Here is a 16,108-nt window from a genome sequence, read left to right as displayed (position 1 = left end):
CACACTTCCCTTAGAGGGTTAAGAGCCTTCCTTGCAGCTGTCGCACCTGGGCAGGGCCGCACGAAGACTGCGGGGAAGATGCCCTCCCTGTCGCGCAGTCTGCCCTTGTACCAGTCGGAGTCCACACGTTCCATGATCAGGATCTGGTCTCCTCTCTTGAAGGACAAGTCGTCACTGGTCTCCGCTGTGAAACTGTGAAGAGCTTCGCACCATTCTGCAGAAAGACTGTTCTCCTGTTTCAAATCAGAAGTTTGGTAAGAAATGTGAGATTTTGTTTGAGAGTAATTTCTACAAAGCTTAAAAAGTGGTGGAAAAAAAGCTAAGGGGTCATAAGATTTCAACGCCTGAAGGCCACTTTAAATCACTCAATACCTTATGTCACTATTGAGTTTCAGAAATAAAAGTTTCCAATAACTTTTTCTTAAAATAGAATTCTAAATGACAGACGTGATAAAATTTGTGACTTTCTGCTTTAAAGGGCTATATAATGCTTAAGCAAAAATTTTTTCTAATTATTATCTATGACAGTTACACTAAAATTAGATAAAAGCTTGCAATATTTGTGTATAGTATTTATGACACTACGAAAACATTCTGGCAAAGCATATAATTTTCAGTGAGGTTCTTCTTTATCTAAATTAGGAAGGATCAGAATGGGCAGTCTGTTAATTCCCAGGTCTCTACATGTTTCAGAGGCTATCAGATTCCATGGCACAGGACTTCATTAGTTCACACTTTTAATTTTTTTTTTTTTTTTTTTGGCTGCATTGGATCTTCGTTGCTGCATGCAGGCTTTCTCTAGTTGCAGTGAGCAGGGGCTACTCTTCGTTGCAGTGCACGGGCTTCTCACTGCGGTAGCTTCTCTTGTTGCAGCACATGGGCTCTAGGCGCTCAGGCTTCAGTAGTTGCAGCATGCGGGCCCTAGAGCACGCGGGCTTCAGTAGTTGCGGTGCATGGGCTTAGTTGCTCCACAGCATGTGGGATCTTCCTAGACCAGGGATTGAACCTGTGTCCCCTGCATTGGCAGGCGGATTCTTAACCACTGTGCCACCAGGGAAGTCCCCACACTTTTAACTTTATGACGCATAGTTAGCTCCAAGGCTGGCAGGATAATCACCCAGATATGGTGGGCTAGTGTGGGGGAATGCTCCAACAGTAATGCTTTTACTGCAAACACATCAGAAGAAGGTTCTGCCCTGAGAAGAGGCATCACTGCCAAGTCACGATGGGAGCCCTATGTTCAAGAAGCCCAAGCGAGAGGCAAGGATAACACTAAGAGCAAAGGCTTGGAGCCCACCAGTCAGCTCTGCCACCTCCTCGCTGACACTGGGCAAGAAGCTTCTCTACTCTGAGCCTCAGCTTCATCTTAGAGTTGCTTTGGGGATCAAATGAGGTAATGCGTGTAGAATGCTTAGCACAGTGCCTGGTACATCTTAAGTTCTCATCAACTGATGGCTTGAAAGAAAAACAAAAAATTAAACAAAAAACCCTAACCCTACCGTTTTGTTCCTGTACTTGGGTAACCAACCCTAAAGAACGGTACTTGTCACTCCCAAGAAATACAGGGAACCATGTGAACATTTCCTTTTGGAGAACTGTAGTCCCTTTCTTTCCTGTTTGACTTTAGCAGTGGGGGGAAGATGAAAGAATTGAGAGACACACAGCCTAATTACCACTGACATTTTTGACAAACAATGACCCCATCAGGCTCACTCTTCTAAAATAATGTCACAAAAAACAATGGGAAGTCACCCACATTCCTATTCAGTTTAAACACTTCTGAAGCCATGTTATACAGTGTAAAAATTTTAATCCATTTTTTTCTCTCTCCCATTATAAAATAATACAAATGCTCCTAAACACTTGGCAGTTCGGAAATATATGAAGAATGGGAAGAACACCCAACCACCTATAATCTCACTACCTAAGGGCAACTGAATGGTAACAAACACATTTCCTCATAGTCTTTTTATGCTATATATTCAACTTCCCTATAATACATGTTTTCCTCCCATGCCATTTACTTTACAAATCTAGTTTTTAATGTCCTCAGAACATTCTCCCGATAATGACCATATTTAGGTTATTTCCAATTTTTTCTTGTTATAATAACACCACCATGACCATCTTTGTGACTAAAACCTTGTCTCATTTTTCATCCTTTTCTTAGGGTGAGAAATAAAAATAATGATAACAATAATCTGCACTTTCTCTGTTTTAACATTCACATACTTATAATTATTTACTGTTGAGTTGTATTGAATCTTCATTAGATACGTTAAATGGTATTTTATTGTCTCTTTACAAGGCATTTCTTTGATTACTATAAGGTTAAATACTTTTTTAATATCAGCCACTTATAATATCTCTTTCATGAATATTCTAATAATATCTCTCCTTGTTTTTTATCAGGGTTCGCATGTCTTTCTAACTCATTTGTACGAGCTCTATATGCAATAAAGATATTAATCATCTGTTTACTTCAAATATTTGCTACATGAATTAAAAAATGACTTACAGGGCTTCCCTGGTGGCGCAGTGGTTAAGAGTCCACCTGCCAATGCAGGGGATATGGGTTCAAGCTCTGGTCCGGGAAGATCCCACATGCCGCAGAGCAACTAGGCCCGTGCACCACAACTACTGAGCCTGCACTCTAGAGCCCACGAGCCACAACTACTGAGCCCGCGTGCCACAACTACTGAAGCCAGAGTGCCTAGAGCCTGTGCTCCGCAACAAGAGAAGACACTGCAATGAGAAGCCCACACACTGCAATGAAGAGTAGCCCCCGCTCTCTGCAACTAGAGAAAGCCCGCACACAACAACGAAGACCCAACACTGCCAAAAATGAATAAATAAATAAATTTTAAAAAAAACACAAAAAATGATTTATAACATTTTCTTTTGATAATTATGATTTTAATAGTCCTCCCAGAGATAAAACTTGGCTTTCACTACAGTTATCTATTCAAGCAGCCTACCTGATAATTTGCACCAGAATCTTCTTTTTTGGTTTTCAGTGGTACCTTTGTGCCTGTATTTTAAAAAAATGTCAAAACTTCAGCTGTAAAGACCATATAGTATTGGAGAAAAACTTTGGGGGGAGAGTGAAAAGTCTGGGATTCCAGATCAGTCTCTTCATGTACTGGCTGTATAACTTTGCCCAGCACTACCCTCTCCAGATTTGTTTCCTTTACTGTAAGGTGAAGGAGGATACACATTAGTTATATTCTATAGGCCATTTCTGTTTGAAAGTCAGTGATTTTTTTTTCTGCCATTTCTAATATGAAGCCACCACTAACTACCTAAAACACCAAAGCCAGCTCTTTGAGAGACTGCCACAACAATGACTATCCCAATAATGATGTTGACCATTTAAAAATCATTTTTCCTTCTACCTTAAAAAATATGGCAATGTAGATTATTATGCAACTTAAGAATTAACCTATTATCTGGTTTATTTGAATTAGGATAGGACATAATAAAAAACCATATTCTCTGTACTCACTTAAAACATTTGTACCAGAGGTGGGATGATCCTCAATGAGTTCCACAAAGTTAAGGGGGAAGATCCCAGATCTCTCTCGAAGTTCTCCTCTCGCCCACTCGTCATTCACATACTCTTTAAGAATAATAATTTCTCCCTCTGAGAAACTTAACTCATCCTTCTGGTCTCCAATATACTCAAATCGAGCAACACATCTTGGGCCTCTGAAGAAAGAAGACCACATTTGTGGGTTAAACTAGAGAGTACTAACTTTCAGAATGCTTTAAAACCTTCATTTAGTCTTTCAATAAATATTTATTCTGTGTTTACTGTGGAACAAGGTATACTAGGCATAGTTTAAAATTTTCCATGAAAAAGAATAAGCTATATTTCTAAATGATAGTCCTTACTTTTTAGATATGAACCTATTCACTCAGAAAGGCTAAAGTCAAGGTCACAAGTACAGGCAGAATCCCTGATAAGCAGCTGGTGGTTGGTTAATGTTGCACATCTTTTGATCACCTTTTCTTCATGACAGAATCTCCCCAGTCTCCTTGTCTTTGTATCCTTGGGCCATAGTAATCCAGGGCCAAGTCTGAACCCTCTCAGTCATAAATGCACTGAGTTTAGGAGTGTTAACCCTGAGAATCTCAGGGCAAGACATCAAACTTCCATGGCAGAAATGCAATGGGCACCAGCTGGGCAGGGTAGATGCTCAATGTATGCTGAATCAGTGAGTTGTGTATATAGATGAATGGCCTTCAAAACTAGAAGGTTCGAAGAAAACAGAAACTCGGCTTATTATCTTATAACATTTAATCTTATATCTTACACTGTTGTTTTAAAAATTATGTTTGTATCTCCTTTAAAAAGGCTTCATTTCTGAGAATTAGAATGATCTACAATTTTGACTGAAAATAAGATAAAAACAGAGATGAAATTGTGTCCCTAGAAGACATGACTGATTCCCAAACTTTTGATTTGAGGCTTTAGAAAGGAAGTTTCAACAGCTATGACTAAGGAGATACAATTGCCTGAAGAGAATAGGTGGGTACTCGCTCCAATCTAAGTCTGATTTAAGTCAGGTCAATGCATCAACAGCCATGAAAGCCCACTTTAAATTCAACCTGCTGACACGGTAAACACTGCTTAAAAATAGGAGAAAAACTGAACCTGAAACAGAATTAAACTATTGTGGCATCAGAAGTTTTCTTATTTGTGATAACCTTTGCATTTATTTTCTGAAGTCCTCAGGGAGCATATCTTCTTATGTCTGACCGATTCAAAGACAGGTTTACAGTCTTCAGCAGGTACTGAATTCTATTAATTTGCTCATTTAACTGGAATATAAAGTTGCATTGTGGCAATGTTTTAAATCACAAAGGAGTTACAGTGATGCAGAAAAGGGTACATAAATTCACGGAAAGGTCTTCAAACATAAAGACGACCCCTCCAAATTAACTCTTCCTTTACTTTCAAAAACAAAAACAAAACAATACAAAATGCCTAGCAGTTTTTGTAGGGTTCATATTTCTGTTAGGTTTACTTTTTTGTTCATTAAAAATATATATATTTATTTATTTGGCTGCACCGGGTCTTAGTCGTGGCATGTGGGATCTTCGTTGTAGCATGCGGGATCTTTTAGTTGCGGCATGTGAACTCTTAGTTGCGGAATGTGGATCTAGTTCCCTGACCAGGGATTGACCCCGAGCCCCCTGCATTGGGAGCATGGAGTCTTAGCTACTGGACCACAAGGGAAGTCCCTCTATCAGGTTTAAATATTTTCTATTGTTGCAGGAAGCGGGGGGACCCCTTCCAGGGCCTAAGAGTGGGCTCTTGTCTAACACTCAGAAATGAATTGTCCGAGGAGACACACGTACTGACAAAGCAAAAGACTTTATTGGGAAGGGGCGCCTGGGTGGAGAGCAGTGGGGTAAGAGACCCCAGGAGAACTGCCCTGCCACGTGGCTCGCAGTCTCAGGTTTTATGGTAATGGGGTTAGTTTCCGGGTTGTCTCTTCCCAGTCATCTTGGTTGGCCCATATTTAGTCTGACTGAGGGTCCTTCCTGGTGGTGCGCCCATCCTCAGCGCACCATTCCAGTGTGAAGGATTCTGGGACTTTGGTAGGACAATATTATGGGCTAGTGTATCCTCCCTCCCTTTGGCCCCTCCTGAATTCTTCTAGTTAGTTTTACAAGACATATTATGGGCTGGTATCTCTTCCCTCTTTTCAGCCCCTCCTGAATTCTCCTGGTTAGCAGCAAGTTCCTTATCAGGACCTCCTGTTGTGAGACAGCTCGTAGAAGTGGTTACCATCGTGCCTAGCCAAGGTGGGTGGTTTCGGTCAGCGGTTCCCTAACACTATGACAAAAATATTTGAACCTTCTAGAAATCTGTTGGTAGATAAACAGCAGAAGCAACACAAAATGCCCTGGATGATGAAACCTCTCTGCTTGGGTGAGGCCAGGCTGTGGGACACACCGGGATAGACTGTTTGTGCCTGTCTATATGGCCTGTATTGATATGGGGAGTTGCTTCTATCAGCATGTTGCAATTTCACCAGAATTTTTAAACAAGTAGTTTTCCTCATAATTAAAAAGACACATTGAGAATCTGAATAATCATACATCTGAAGTGTTTATTCTGTATGACATAAATGCTCACCATCCTTTGTATCTTGTGCAAAACAACACAAGTAAAACTTACTTAACACAATGAGATGTGACGGATTCCCTTTTCCCATTTCCTCCTGGAACATCAGTCTAGTAAAGACAAAAATCAAGACAACAGCTGTATTCTTTCAGATTTTAATAAGATAAATTTAAGCTAAGTAATTAGCAAATTCATGACTAAAGTTAGCCAGTTTAGCTAGGTGTTAAACCGACGAAATGTACCACAGGTGCTACGAAGGTATGAAATCCAGAATTTGGGTTTTTAAAAATATGCGTAACTTGTGATGTAGCCTTCCTTGAATAACCAATCAATCCTCTTATTTGCTGGAATAAGCACATTAATGTCGTTCTACCCCTGACTGAGTATACTCTACCCCTTATCCCCTAAGTTGAAAACTTCAGGTGAGGAGGGCTTAGGATAGAAACTAGGCATCAGGCACTACATAGACACCTATTCAAACTGTTGGTAGAACTCTGCAATACTTTCATGACCCTAAAATAAAATCTTTTAATCAACTTGTGGATTCTCTCCATTTTCATAACCCTGGAACACTTTTTCCCCTTCAACGTGAGTAGGGAAGGAAGAGAGGACTTAGTACTCAGTGAGCATCTACTAAGAGGCGAGCACTTTATATAATAACTCATCTACAAGGCTCCAGAGAACTGGGTTGTGATGAAATATTTGACCATAATGCACTATAAGTCTGAAAACTACTTAAGGCTTTGAGGTTTACATTAAATAAATCAGTGCCCTTCTTAATGAATTTCAAAAGTTCGAAGTCTTAAAACAATTTTTTAAACTTGTAGGCTTAGAAATAACACTTACACCAATAATCTGGCAAATTCAGTATGATTGATTTCAGTGTGGTAATTGTGCTTTTTAAAGTACTGCTACATTGGGCAGAAGAAAAATGAGGAAGAGTGCTAAAACTAACATTACTCTTTAATATTAATTTAGAGAATGTGGTTGGATTTCTCCAAAGAATCAGGGTATTTTTATATACCAGACAATTTTTAAGACCCACATTTCGTAATTCAAGAGACTCAACCTCATTCATACTTGAAAAATACAGGTTTTCTGTTATATTTGTTTGCTAAGTTTCTGATGTAATGGAAAATCATTTTCTTACCCCCACCCCGCCAAGCAGTTAATGCTCAACTATTTAAGCCAGGTTTATTGATATGTTCCAGTATCAATAAGTTATATTAGAGACTGAGTCATTCTCTTCCTACTGATATAAACGTTCAAGTGGCAGTCTGATTTCACCCCCATGTTTCTCAGCCACCCGGGCTTAGCACTCAGGGCTCTACTTACACAAGTTAGGCTTTGAGGGTGTATAAAATTCGGACACTTTAATATATGTTTCCCAGTCAGATTTGGAATTATTATGTGAAAAATCATTAATGGACCATTACCTCCAATGAAAGTACTTTGGTATTCCCAAATCTATTTTTTTAAAGGTTGAAATAAATGGGAATGGAAAGGATGAAAGAAACCAGTAACGAAATGTACTCCAAAGAAAAGGAGAAGTGGTACCATAACCTCAGAGAACAAACATTCCTTCAGGACAATCCAGTATCATTTAATTCTTTTTTTTTTTTTTTTTTTTTTGCGGTACGCAGGCCTCTCACTGTTGTGGCCTCTCCCGTTGCGGAGCACAGGCTCCGGACCCGCAGGCTCAGCGGCCATGGCTCATGGGCCTAGCCTTTCCGCGGCATGTGGGATCTTCCCGGACCGGGGCACGAACCCGTGTGCCCTGCATCAGCAGGCGGACTCTCAACCACTGTGCCACCAGGGAAGCCCCTCATTTAATTCTTGTTTGCTGAATGTTGCAAAGAATTAACATATACCCTCAAGTGCTTATCAACCCTCCAAGAATAGCTGATTCACCAGTGGACCTGTAGTTTTTCACCTTAGGATTTCAGATAGCATTTAAGCATTAAGTGCTAATACTCCATAATATATGAATAATTAACTAGTATCTAATTGAACAAACCTTTATTTCTGAATTTTTCAAACACCAAATGAATTAATGGAAGAGAGAGAACCAGAACCCAAGAATCTAGGCTTCTGGTTATTTTTTTTCCAAACTGCAAATAACACGGAATTCACTGAATATATGACCAATTTAAACAAGCACAATCTACTTACAATCACTTTGACGTAGGTGGCAGGAAATACACCAGTCTGGTTTCTACATTTCCCCCTGTACCAATCTGTACCTATTTTTTCCAGAAGATAAACAATTTCTCCTGAAGTGAGGTTCAAATCATCAACTTGCTCTGTAACATAAAATAATTATGTATGATGAATTACCCTGCTTGCAGATCTGATTAAAGTAGCATTTAGTTCTGTCCACCGAGGCAGTATGTTCTACTGATTCTGAGAACAGGTTATACTAATCAAATTGACTTTAAAAATATATTATTTTTTCCTGGATATCGTTGTTATGAGCCTCCTCTTTTAAGATCAAATTAGATATATTTACCAGGCACTGATTGATAGGAAATGGTTAAAACACACACACACACACACACACACACACACACACACACACACACACACAAAACATTGTGCTGGCCAAGGATTCTTCCTGTGTCAATATAAACCCTCTGCTGAATACATATTTTAACAATGAAAAGAGTTTTATAGACATGGTATAATATTCATATTATTCTCAACCACGCTTAAAAATCATTTCAATCTCAAAATATTAACTAAGGGAGTCCTACAGCTCTTTTGCAAATAAATTTACTCACAGTGAAATAAAAATCAGTCTACCAAGTGGATAAAAAACAGGTTATAAATAAATCAGGAATTTATTTTATTTGTAGCCTTGGATATAAAAGGTACTTAAAAATTGATTACAAAAATTTATATTATTTATTTATTTATTTATATTTATTTATTTTTGGCTGTGCTGGGTCTTCGTTGCTGCATGCGGGCTTTCTCTAGTTGTGGCTGGGGGGGCTACTCTTTGTTGCAGTGCATGGGCTCTAGGCACATGGGCTTCAGTAGTTGCAGCACGTGGGCTCAGTAGTTGTGGCACATGGGCTTAGTTGCTCCGTGGCATGTGGGATCTTCCCGGACCAGGGATTGAACCCGTGTCCCCTGCATTGGCAGGCAGATTCTTAACCACTGCGCCACCAGGGAAGTCCCTATTTTTTATTTTATACTCATTTCATAAGTAATAGCTGAGCTATGTGTGTTGGTTTTACAACCCTTAGGAGAAAAGAACTCCACTTATTAAATTCAAATTAATTTCATTATAACTGGTATTTGGTACCCCATTTTGAAAGAGTGAAAAAGTTTGCAACTGGTAGGCGATTTGCTAATTGTTCATTTGTAAGGGAAACACTCCTCCTCTCTCTGTCACAGGGAGTTTCAAAGGCAAAGCTATTACAGCTAAGCTTTCTGGAATGCCTCAGTACAACTGACTTTTCCTGAAGGTGGGGTGATGGATGAGATGACCTCTCCAGTCCAGGGCTCTGCTGGTGCAGAAAATGAGAAGGATGTCCTTGAGAGGTTAACCTGGGGAGGATGCCTGATCCCAGATCCTAAGGTTCTACCACTTTATTACTTACGTCCTTACCTGCCGGAAAATCATGAAGAACGACAGCATGAGGGGCACCACTGTCAACAGGCTTCTGAGCGTGGCTTGGATCCTTAGGGGGAAAACAGGGCGGTGAATGGAGTGTGCAGGATGGACGCTGGATTTATTATTCACTCTGAGACCATTTTATTTTTCCTCATTAGGGTCCTCTTGACACAATTACATTATGAGTGCAAGATGCAAACCACACAGTTGAGCCACACAAGGGAATCATTACCAAGTTGAAAAGGCATGTGTCCTTGCCAGAGGAAAACAGAAATAACTCTCAATTATAATATCCCTTAGCATTTTTTAAAGCAAGAGAGTAAAACAAAAGGAAATTACTTAATTTTTTTTTTTTTTTTTAAAGCAGTACCTATTCTATCCTGAAGTAGTGGTTTTTGACCTTTTTACCTTTCAAGGGTCACTTTTCCCATAAACTGTGATCAGGACTAAACCTTAAGAACAGAGCCTTAAAAGCAGTCTCTTCATTAAGATGGGAAAAGAAAGAAGTTCTGCAATTTATGCTCTCGTCTTTTGTAATGAAAAGAGCTAATGACTTCCACAAAAGTATAATTCACAAAAAGTTAAAATCCATTTCGTTTATTACCACTTAACTGAATGCTTTCTCTAATTTGAAAGCCAACGCTACCTCCCATGCCTGGCCTGGATTTCCTATTTAATCTGAACGGTTTATTCACCAGTAATTCTAAGTAAACTAGCAAAGAGAATTCAGTATTCTCTATCCATCTAACCAAGTGCTTAGACTGGCCAGAGGAGAAGCTGAATTTGAAGAGTGACCATTTCTTATTGACAGGCAGCTGTTATTCTTAGTTTCTTTATATGAAGAGACAGGCTTATCCACATCAACATCATCAAATCTGACTGAAGGATATTATTTGAAATTATAACATTGGCAAACCTGTGGAATAAATGAAGGCAAATTTTGTGCCCTTTCTTTCTTTTTTTTTTTTTTTTTTTTTGCGGTACACGGGCCTCTCACTGTTGTGGCCTCTCCCGTTGCAGAGCACAGGCTCCGGACGCGCAGGCTCAGCGGCCATGGCTCACGGGCCCAGCCGCTCTGCAGCATGGGGGATCTTCCCGGACCGGGGCACGAACCCGTGTCCCCTGCATCGGCAGGCGGACTCTCAACGACTGCGCCACCAGGGAAGCCCTGTGCCCTTTCTTTTCTCTTCCCTCCTTCAATGGCTCCTGTCCCCTCAGGGCTCGCCCATCCCCTGGCCATGATGTTCAGCAGGGATCGAGGTCCACTCCTTCCACTTCTGCCCTGCAGCACCTTTGCTCGACTCTTTTCTGAATCAGTCAAAACGCACCTGCACAGGCACGCTGTCTTCTCTCATGTCAGCTGAATGGTAATAGAGGAACAGTTAATGGCAGCTCAGTGTATTAGTTTACCAAAGCAACATTGACATTTTCTTAGAGGATGCTCAGCGCTTTTCCCTAAATAAATGGGCATTATGGGAATTTCAGGGATTGTGGAAAGGAACTGTGAGATATTTTAAGCCTAGAGGGCTTTAAAAATTATTATTTACACAATTTATTACATGTGTGTATGTGTGGTTTTCATTTTTTCTGATTTACATCTGTGGAAAAAGGAATGACCGCTCACTAAGGGGTGTTAGGCTAGATGGCTTTCCATCTGCTGGAAAAAGTAAAGTCAGAGACCTACCCCACACCAAACACAAACATGAACCTCCAGATGGACCAAGATCTAAACACAAACCTGAGAAGGTAGAAGAGGTGGGATAGTAACCTGGGCCTCCCAGTTTCCCTTCTCTGCCTTCCATGCATGGCTACCCCTGGAATGCTGCTCATCACCTTGGCCTGGCAGATGAAGGGGGAGAGGCACAGGTGAACAGGGTTGCCCACAGGGGTCTGTACAACTCAGACCATACCATTAGGGTGGGTATCTGGGAGGAAAATTCAACATATTTCAAAGCTCTTTCTAGTATGACAGTATGGCTATAATGGTTAATACTAATGAGTAAAAAGAATAGCTAACATCAGGACTTCCCTGGCGGTCCAGTGGTTAGGGCTCCGCACTTCCACTGCAGGGGGCACGGGTTCTATCCCTGGTCGGGGAACTAAGATCTCATATGCTGCGCAGTGCCGCCAAAAAAAAAAAAAAAGCTGATATTCACTGTTCACCCACTATGCACTACTCACTGTGTTAAACACCTTATATGCATTAATTAGCTCATTTAATTTTTTAAGCACCTTTGAGATATAATTCATATACTACAAAATTCACCCATTTAAAGTGCACCTAGGTTTAGTATATTCACAGAATTGTGTGACCATCACCACAATCTAACTTTAGAACATTTTTATCACTCCCTCAGGAAGCCTCCCACCCATCAGCCGTCTCTCCCCACTCACCCTCCCCTCCGCCCTGGGCAACCACTAATCTACCTTCTGGATTTACCAATTCTGGACTTAATATAAATGGAATCATAATGATAAATCAATTGTATAATCAACTCTGTGAGGAATTACCACACATATTATTTCACATATTAAAAAAATGAAGTTCAGAGAGGTCAAATCACCGCCTCAGGTAGTGGGAGAGAAACTGAAACCCGCGTCTGTACTGAGAACCAAGTGAGGTGATGATCCCCCGCCTCCCAGCTCTGACAGCCCAGCCTCAACTGATAATCTGCAGTGCCTTCTGTTGACTCAGGTAGGGGAAAGCATAACACATTTTTAGAAATACTTACCTTACAACTAAGCTTTCAAATAGGTTAAGTTTTATTTTTCTAAAAAAAATGTCCTGTTAGCCATGACCCAGAGCCTAAGAGAGGCTCCACTTTAGTGTCACCAGCTGTCGGCCCTCAGCGGCCACCTCTCTGCCAGTCTACAGCACAAGCCTGAGTATGAATGTTTCAAGTGGACAAAACTGTGGGCTTCTATAAAAGAACAACTTGTAATTTTTTCAGCTTCTATTTTCATTGAGGAGAGCTTTTTGACAGTACCACTCCCATGGTTACCCATCAGTGTGCTCTGAGAGAGGAAGAAGAGCGGTGACAGATGTTATGCTACATCAAAACAGAGAGAAAATGAGTTAACAGAAGAACCCTCCCCATGTGGACCCAAGTCAGAAATCTCAGTATCCCGGCTGCAACTAGCGTAAGACATAGCTTTGCTGCTCTCCAAAATTCAAATTTTTAGTTTCTTAGCAAACCTCAAATGATAAGCTGCCTTCTAAGAAGAAAGAATTGGACGAGATTATGAAAACTAGGCTGAATGACAAACGAAGTTCTTTACTTGGTTTAAATGACAGATGGGTCTCATTTTTCATGTTTGCTACATTACCTAATAGATAGTGAAAATTTAACTGGATACCTTAAGAAGCTCTTTTAAAAGTATAACTCTAGGACTTTCCTGGTGGCACAGTGGTTAAGAATCCGCCTACCACTGCAGGGGACAGGGGTTTGATCCCTGGTCCGGGAAGATCCCACATGCCGCGGAGCAACTAAACCCGTGAGCCACAACTACTGAGCCTGCGCTCTAAAGCCCGCGAGCCACAGCTGCTGAAGCCCATGAGCCTGGAGCCTGTGCTCCGCAACAAGAGAAGCCACTGTGATGAGAAGCCCGCGCACCGCAACAAAGAGTAGCCCCCGCTCGCCGCAACTAGAGAAAGCCCGCACCCAGCAATAAAGACCCAACTCAGCCATAAATAAATAAATAAAATAAAAATAAATATATATAACTCTATAAACTGTCCAATGGCATTTTTCTTGCTGAACAAACGACCTTCAGTAATCATTATATTGGCGCTCCCACCTCTCGGGGATGGGTGTGTGGGGCGGGAAGATGGGAGCGGTGATGGAGGACGGGGGCGGGGAGGGTGAAGTCTCAGATTCCCAGGCGAGATCTGGGGTCCTGCAGCAGGCTGGGCGTGGAGAGGCTTCCAGGGGAGGCGTGGGGTCGGGCTGCCTCGGGCTGGGGTGTGAGCTGACCAGGAGGAGCCGAGTTGGGCGGGGGGTGGCAACCCTCGGAGGTTCCAGTTTGCCAAAGGGCGCAGGTTGACGTTTGGTGTGGGGAAGCCTCGGGAAGCGGGTCGGGGTTTGGGTAAATGGTAACGGGGCGGTGTGGGTGTGTGTGTGCGCGAGTGCGCGGGCGTGTGCAGAGACCACCTTTTTCCCCCTTGGAGAAACTTTAGGGACGGAAGAGTAGATAAGCTTTGGGTCAACGAGACGAAGGAGTAGGTGAACTTTGGGATGACCTGGGCGGGAAGAACAGGTAAGCTTTGGGGTGCAGTTTGGTGGGGGTTGAATTTAAGGGAGAGTCGCTTAGAAGGTCAAGGCCCTGACCTCGGAATAGGGTTTGGGTGAACTGGGGAGCTGGTTAAAGACCTAGATCTTAGGTTACAAAAAATGACTTTGGATTTGGTGACGGGAAGGGGTACGTGGGGCGTCAGAGCAGTCCGTGTCCCAAGGCGGGGCTCGGGTATGCGGGCAGAGCTATGAGGACTGTGGGAGAGTTGGGGTGGGGTGGGGTCAGACGCCCCCCGAAGTTCAGAGGGCTCCTGGCGGGTGAGCCAGCCCCTCTCGGGTTCTTTGTGCCTCTCCAGCTCGGTAGCGCAGCGGGCAAGGCAGGTGCCGTGGCCCTGACCGAAGGGGTGGGTGATGAGGTGACCATCCTTTTCGCGGTGCGTGCGTGCCTGCCTTCCGGTGCTGGCTCTCGCCTGTGCCTCAGCACACACTGCCGAGGGCGCTGACCCACTGCCCCAGCCGTCAGGGACCCCGACACCGACACAGCCCAGAGGAGCCATGGCAGTCACCAACAGCATCGGAGGGGAGGCCCCAGGAGCCGAGACCCCCAGCCTGAGACGCAGAGGTCAGGCTGCACAGCCAGAGCCTGGCGTGGGGCTCCCAGCAACGCCGCCGCCTCCAGAGCCTCCCCAGGAGCCCCTAGTACTTCGGCTGAAATTCCTCAACGATTCAGAGCAGGTGGCCAGGGCCTGGCCCCATGACACCATCGGCTCCCTGAAAAGGACCCAATTTCCTGGCCGGGAACAGCATGTGCGACTCATCTACGAAGGGCAGCTGTTAGAAGACGACACCCAGACCCTGGGCAGCCTTCACCTCCCTCCTAACTGCATTCTCCATTGCCACGTGCTCACTCGGGAGGGTCCCCCACACCCACCCTGCCCACCGGGGTCAGAGCCAGTCCCCTCTGGGCTGGCCGCAGGTGGCCAGCTGCTGCTGCTCTGGGACTGCCAGATCCAGTACCGGCCCTTCTTTCCCCAGACCGCCACTCTGGGTCTGGCCGGCTTCACCCTGCTCCACAGTCTTCTGGCCTTTGCCGTGTTCCGCCCGTAGTGCCTCCACGGGCTCTTGGCAGTGTTGCTGGCCCCTCCGGACCTTGCTCCCCATGACACGGCGGGAGCTGCTGTCTGCCTAGGCCTGCCTCTCCGACCTGCCTCTTCCCGCTACCCTGGAGCCCAGCCCTGTGCCGCAGAGCACTCCAGGGGCCAGTGGAGGCCCCTCCCTGTGACCTTCATGGCTCTGGGCCATCCCCCGGGGCAGCTGGCCCTCCGCACCCACTAACAGTCAGCTCCTCTGGGTCAGACAGCTGCTGTTGCTGCCCCGGCGCTGGGCAGAGCTGGGCCACGCCCCTGGGCCCTTCTTTGTGTTCTGCCTGAGAATCCAGCCTCCTCTAGTCCCTGACAGCTCCTTGGGCTGATTTAGGGACTCCAGGACTGAGGGGCTGGAGAAGGGGAGCTGGGAGGGGTGGAGGGGGTTCTCTGGAACATGTGCAGATTAAATAACTGTGAAGTTTAAAAAAAAAAAAAAATCATTGTATTCTCCCAGGCTCGACAAATTGTTAGGCCTAAATTGTGACTTCAGGTTGTTGGAACATCTCATTTCATTATGTTTATGGGCTATAAGCAGAGAAATGAGGTTTATATTAAGCTTAAATCTTAAAGGGAAGTATTTTTTAATGTCAGGCTTAGCATTTCTAGGGCCGCCTTTAAAATAATTATCCATTCTGTTAGAAAACTAATCTCTAGTACTTTGGTAAACATGTTTACATTACTTCACAAATAAACAGCTCTCACGGTTGAAAATTAATGACTGAGTGTCCTGGCTGCTGTAAGTCAGCACGACGCGAGAAAGGCAAAACACATGGTAGTCACTCTGTATCAAAGTGATTAGTATGGTAGTGGCAAGTCTCTCAGAAGTAATTTACTCTTAAAATGGAATAAAACGCTACCGTAATTTTTACTCTGGTTAAAATAAACGTGCTAATAAAAACCTGAGAATGAGCTATAATTAATAGTTCTATGGAATGTGCTGCCACGTGTGATATGAAGGCGGTACAATATTAATTCC

General features: G+C 43.3%; 2 protein-coding genes and 1 long non-coding RNA gene across 9 annotated transcripts in view; 2 read left to right on the top strand and 1 right to left on the bottom strand.

Moving 5' to 3' along the window:
• The window catches only part of SH3D19 (SH3 domain containing 19), a 180,801-nt gene that overhangs the window by 5,443 nt on the left and 159,250 nt on the right, over positions 1-16,108 (bottom strand). For 6 of the 7 annotated variants that reach the window (XM_079919271.1, XM_079919275.1, XM_079919272.1 and 3 more), the window contains 6 exons: positions 9,750-9,822; positions 8,309-8,439; positions 6,191-6,246; positions 3,506-3,708; positions 2,979-3,031; positions 47-233 (listed from right to left, as the gene is read on the bottom strand). In XM_079919271.1, coding sequence (XP_079775397.1) covers positions 47-233; positions 2,979-3,031; positions 3,506-3,708; positions 6,191-6,246; positions 8,309-8,439; positions 9,750-9,822 — 703 coding nt within the window. The remainder of the gene's footprint in view (positions 1-46; positions 234-2,978; positions 3,032-3,505; positions 3,709-6,190; positions 6,247-8,308; positions 8,440-9,749; positions 9,823-16,108) is intronic. The other variant, XR_013827932.1, reaches the window with a different exon arrangement.
• On the top strand, positions 218-2,455 carry LOC307185277. Its single transcript, XR_013827935.1, has 3 exons — positions 218-254; positions 1,871-1,941; positions 2,413-2,455. It is a non-coding gene; the product is annotated as an uncharacterized lncRNA (long non-coding RNA).
• Positions 14,236-15,918, top strand: LOC307185274 (transmembrane and ubiquitin-like domain-containing protein 1; the record flags this gene model as incomplete). Its single annotated transcript, XM_079919278.1, is given in 2 exon segments — positions 14,236-14,436; positions 14,438-15,918. Coding segments are annotated over 2 exon segments (858 nt in total). The 3' UTR covers positions 15,095-15,918.

The sequence above is a fragment of the Stenella coeruleoalba genome (assembly GCF_951394435.1).
Source record: "Stenella coeruleoalba genome assembly, chromosome: 4".
Taxonomy (NCBI): domain Eukaryota; kingdom Metazoa; phylum Chordata; class Mammalia; order Artiodactyla; family Delphinidae; genus Stenella; species Stenella coeruleoalba.
The sequence above is the reverse complement of the archived record's forward strand: the minus strand, read 5'-3'. Positions and strand labels throughout refer to the sequence as shown.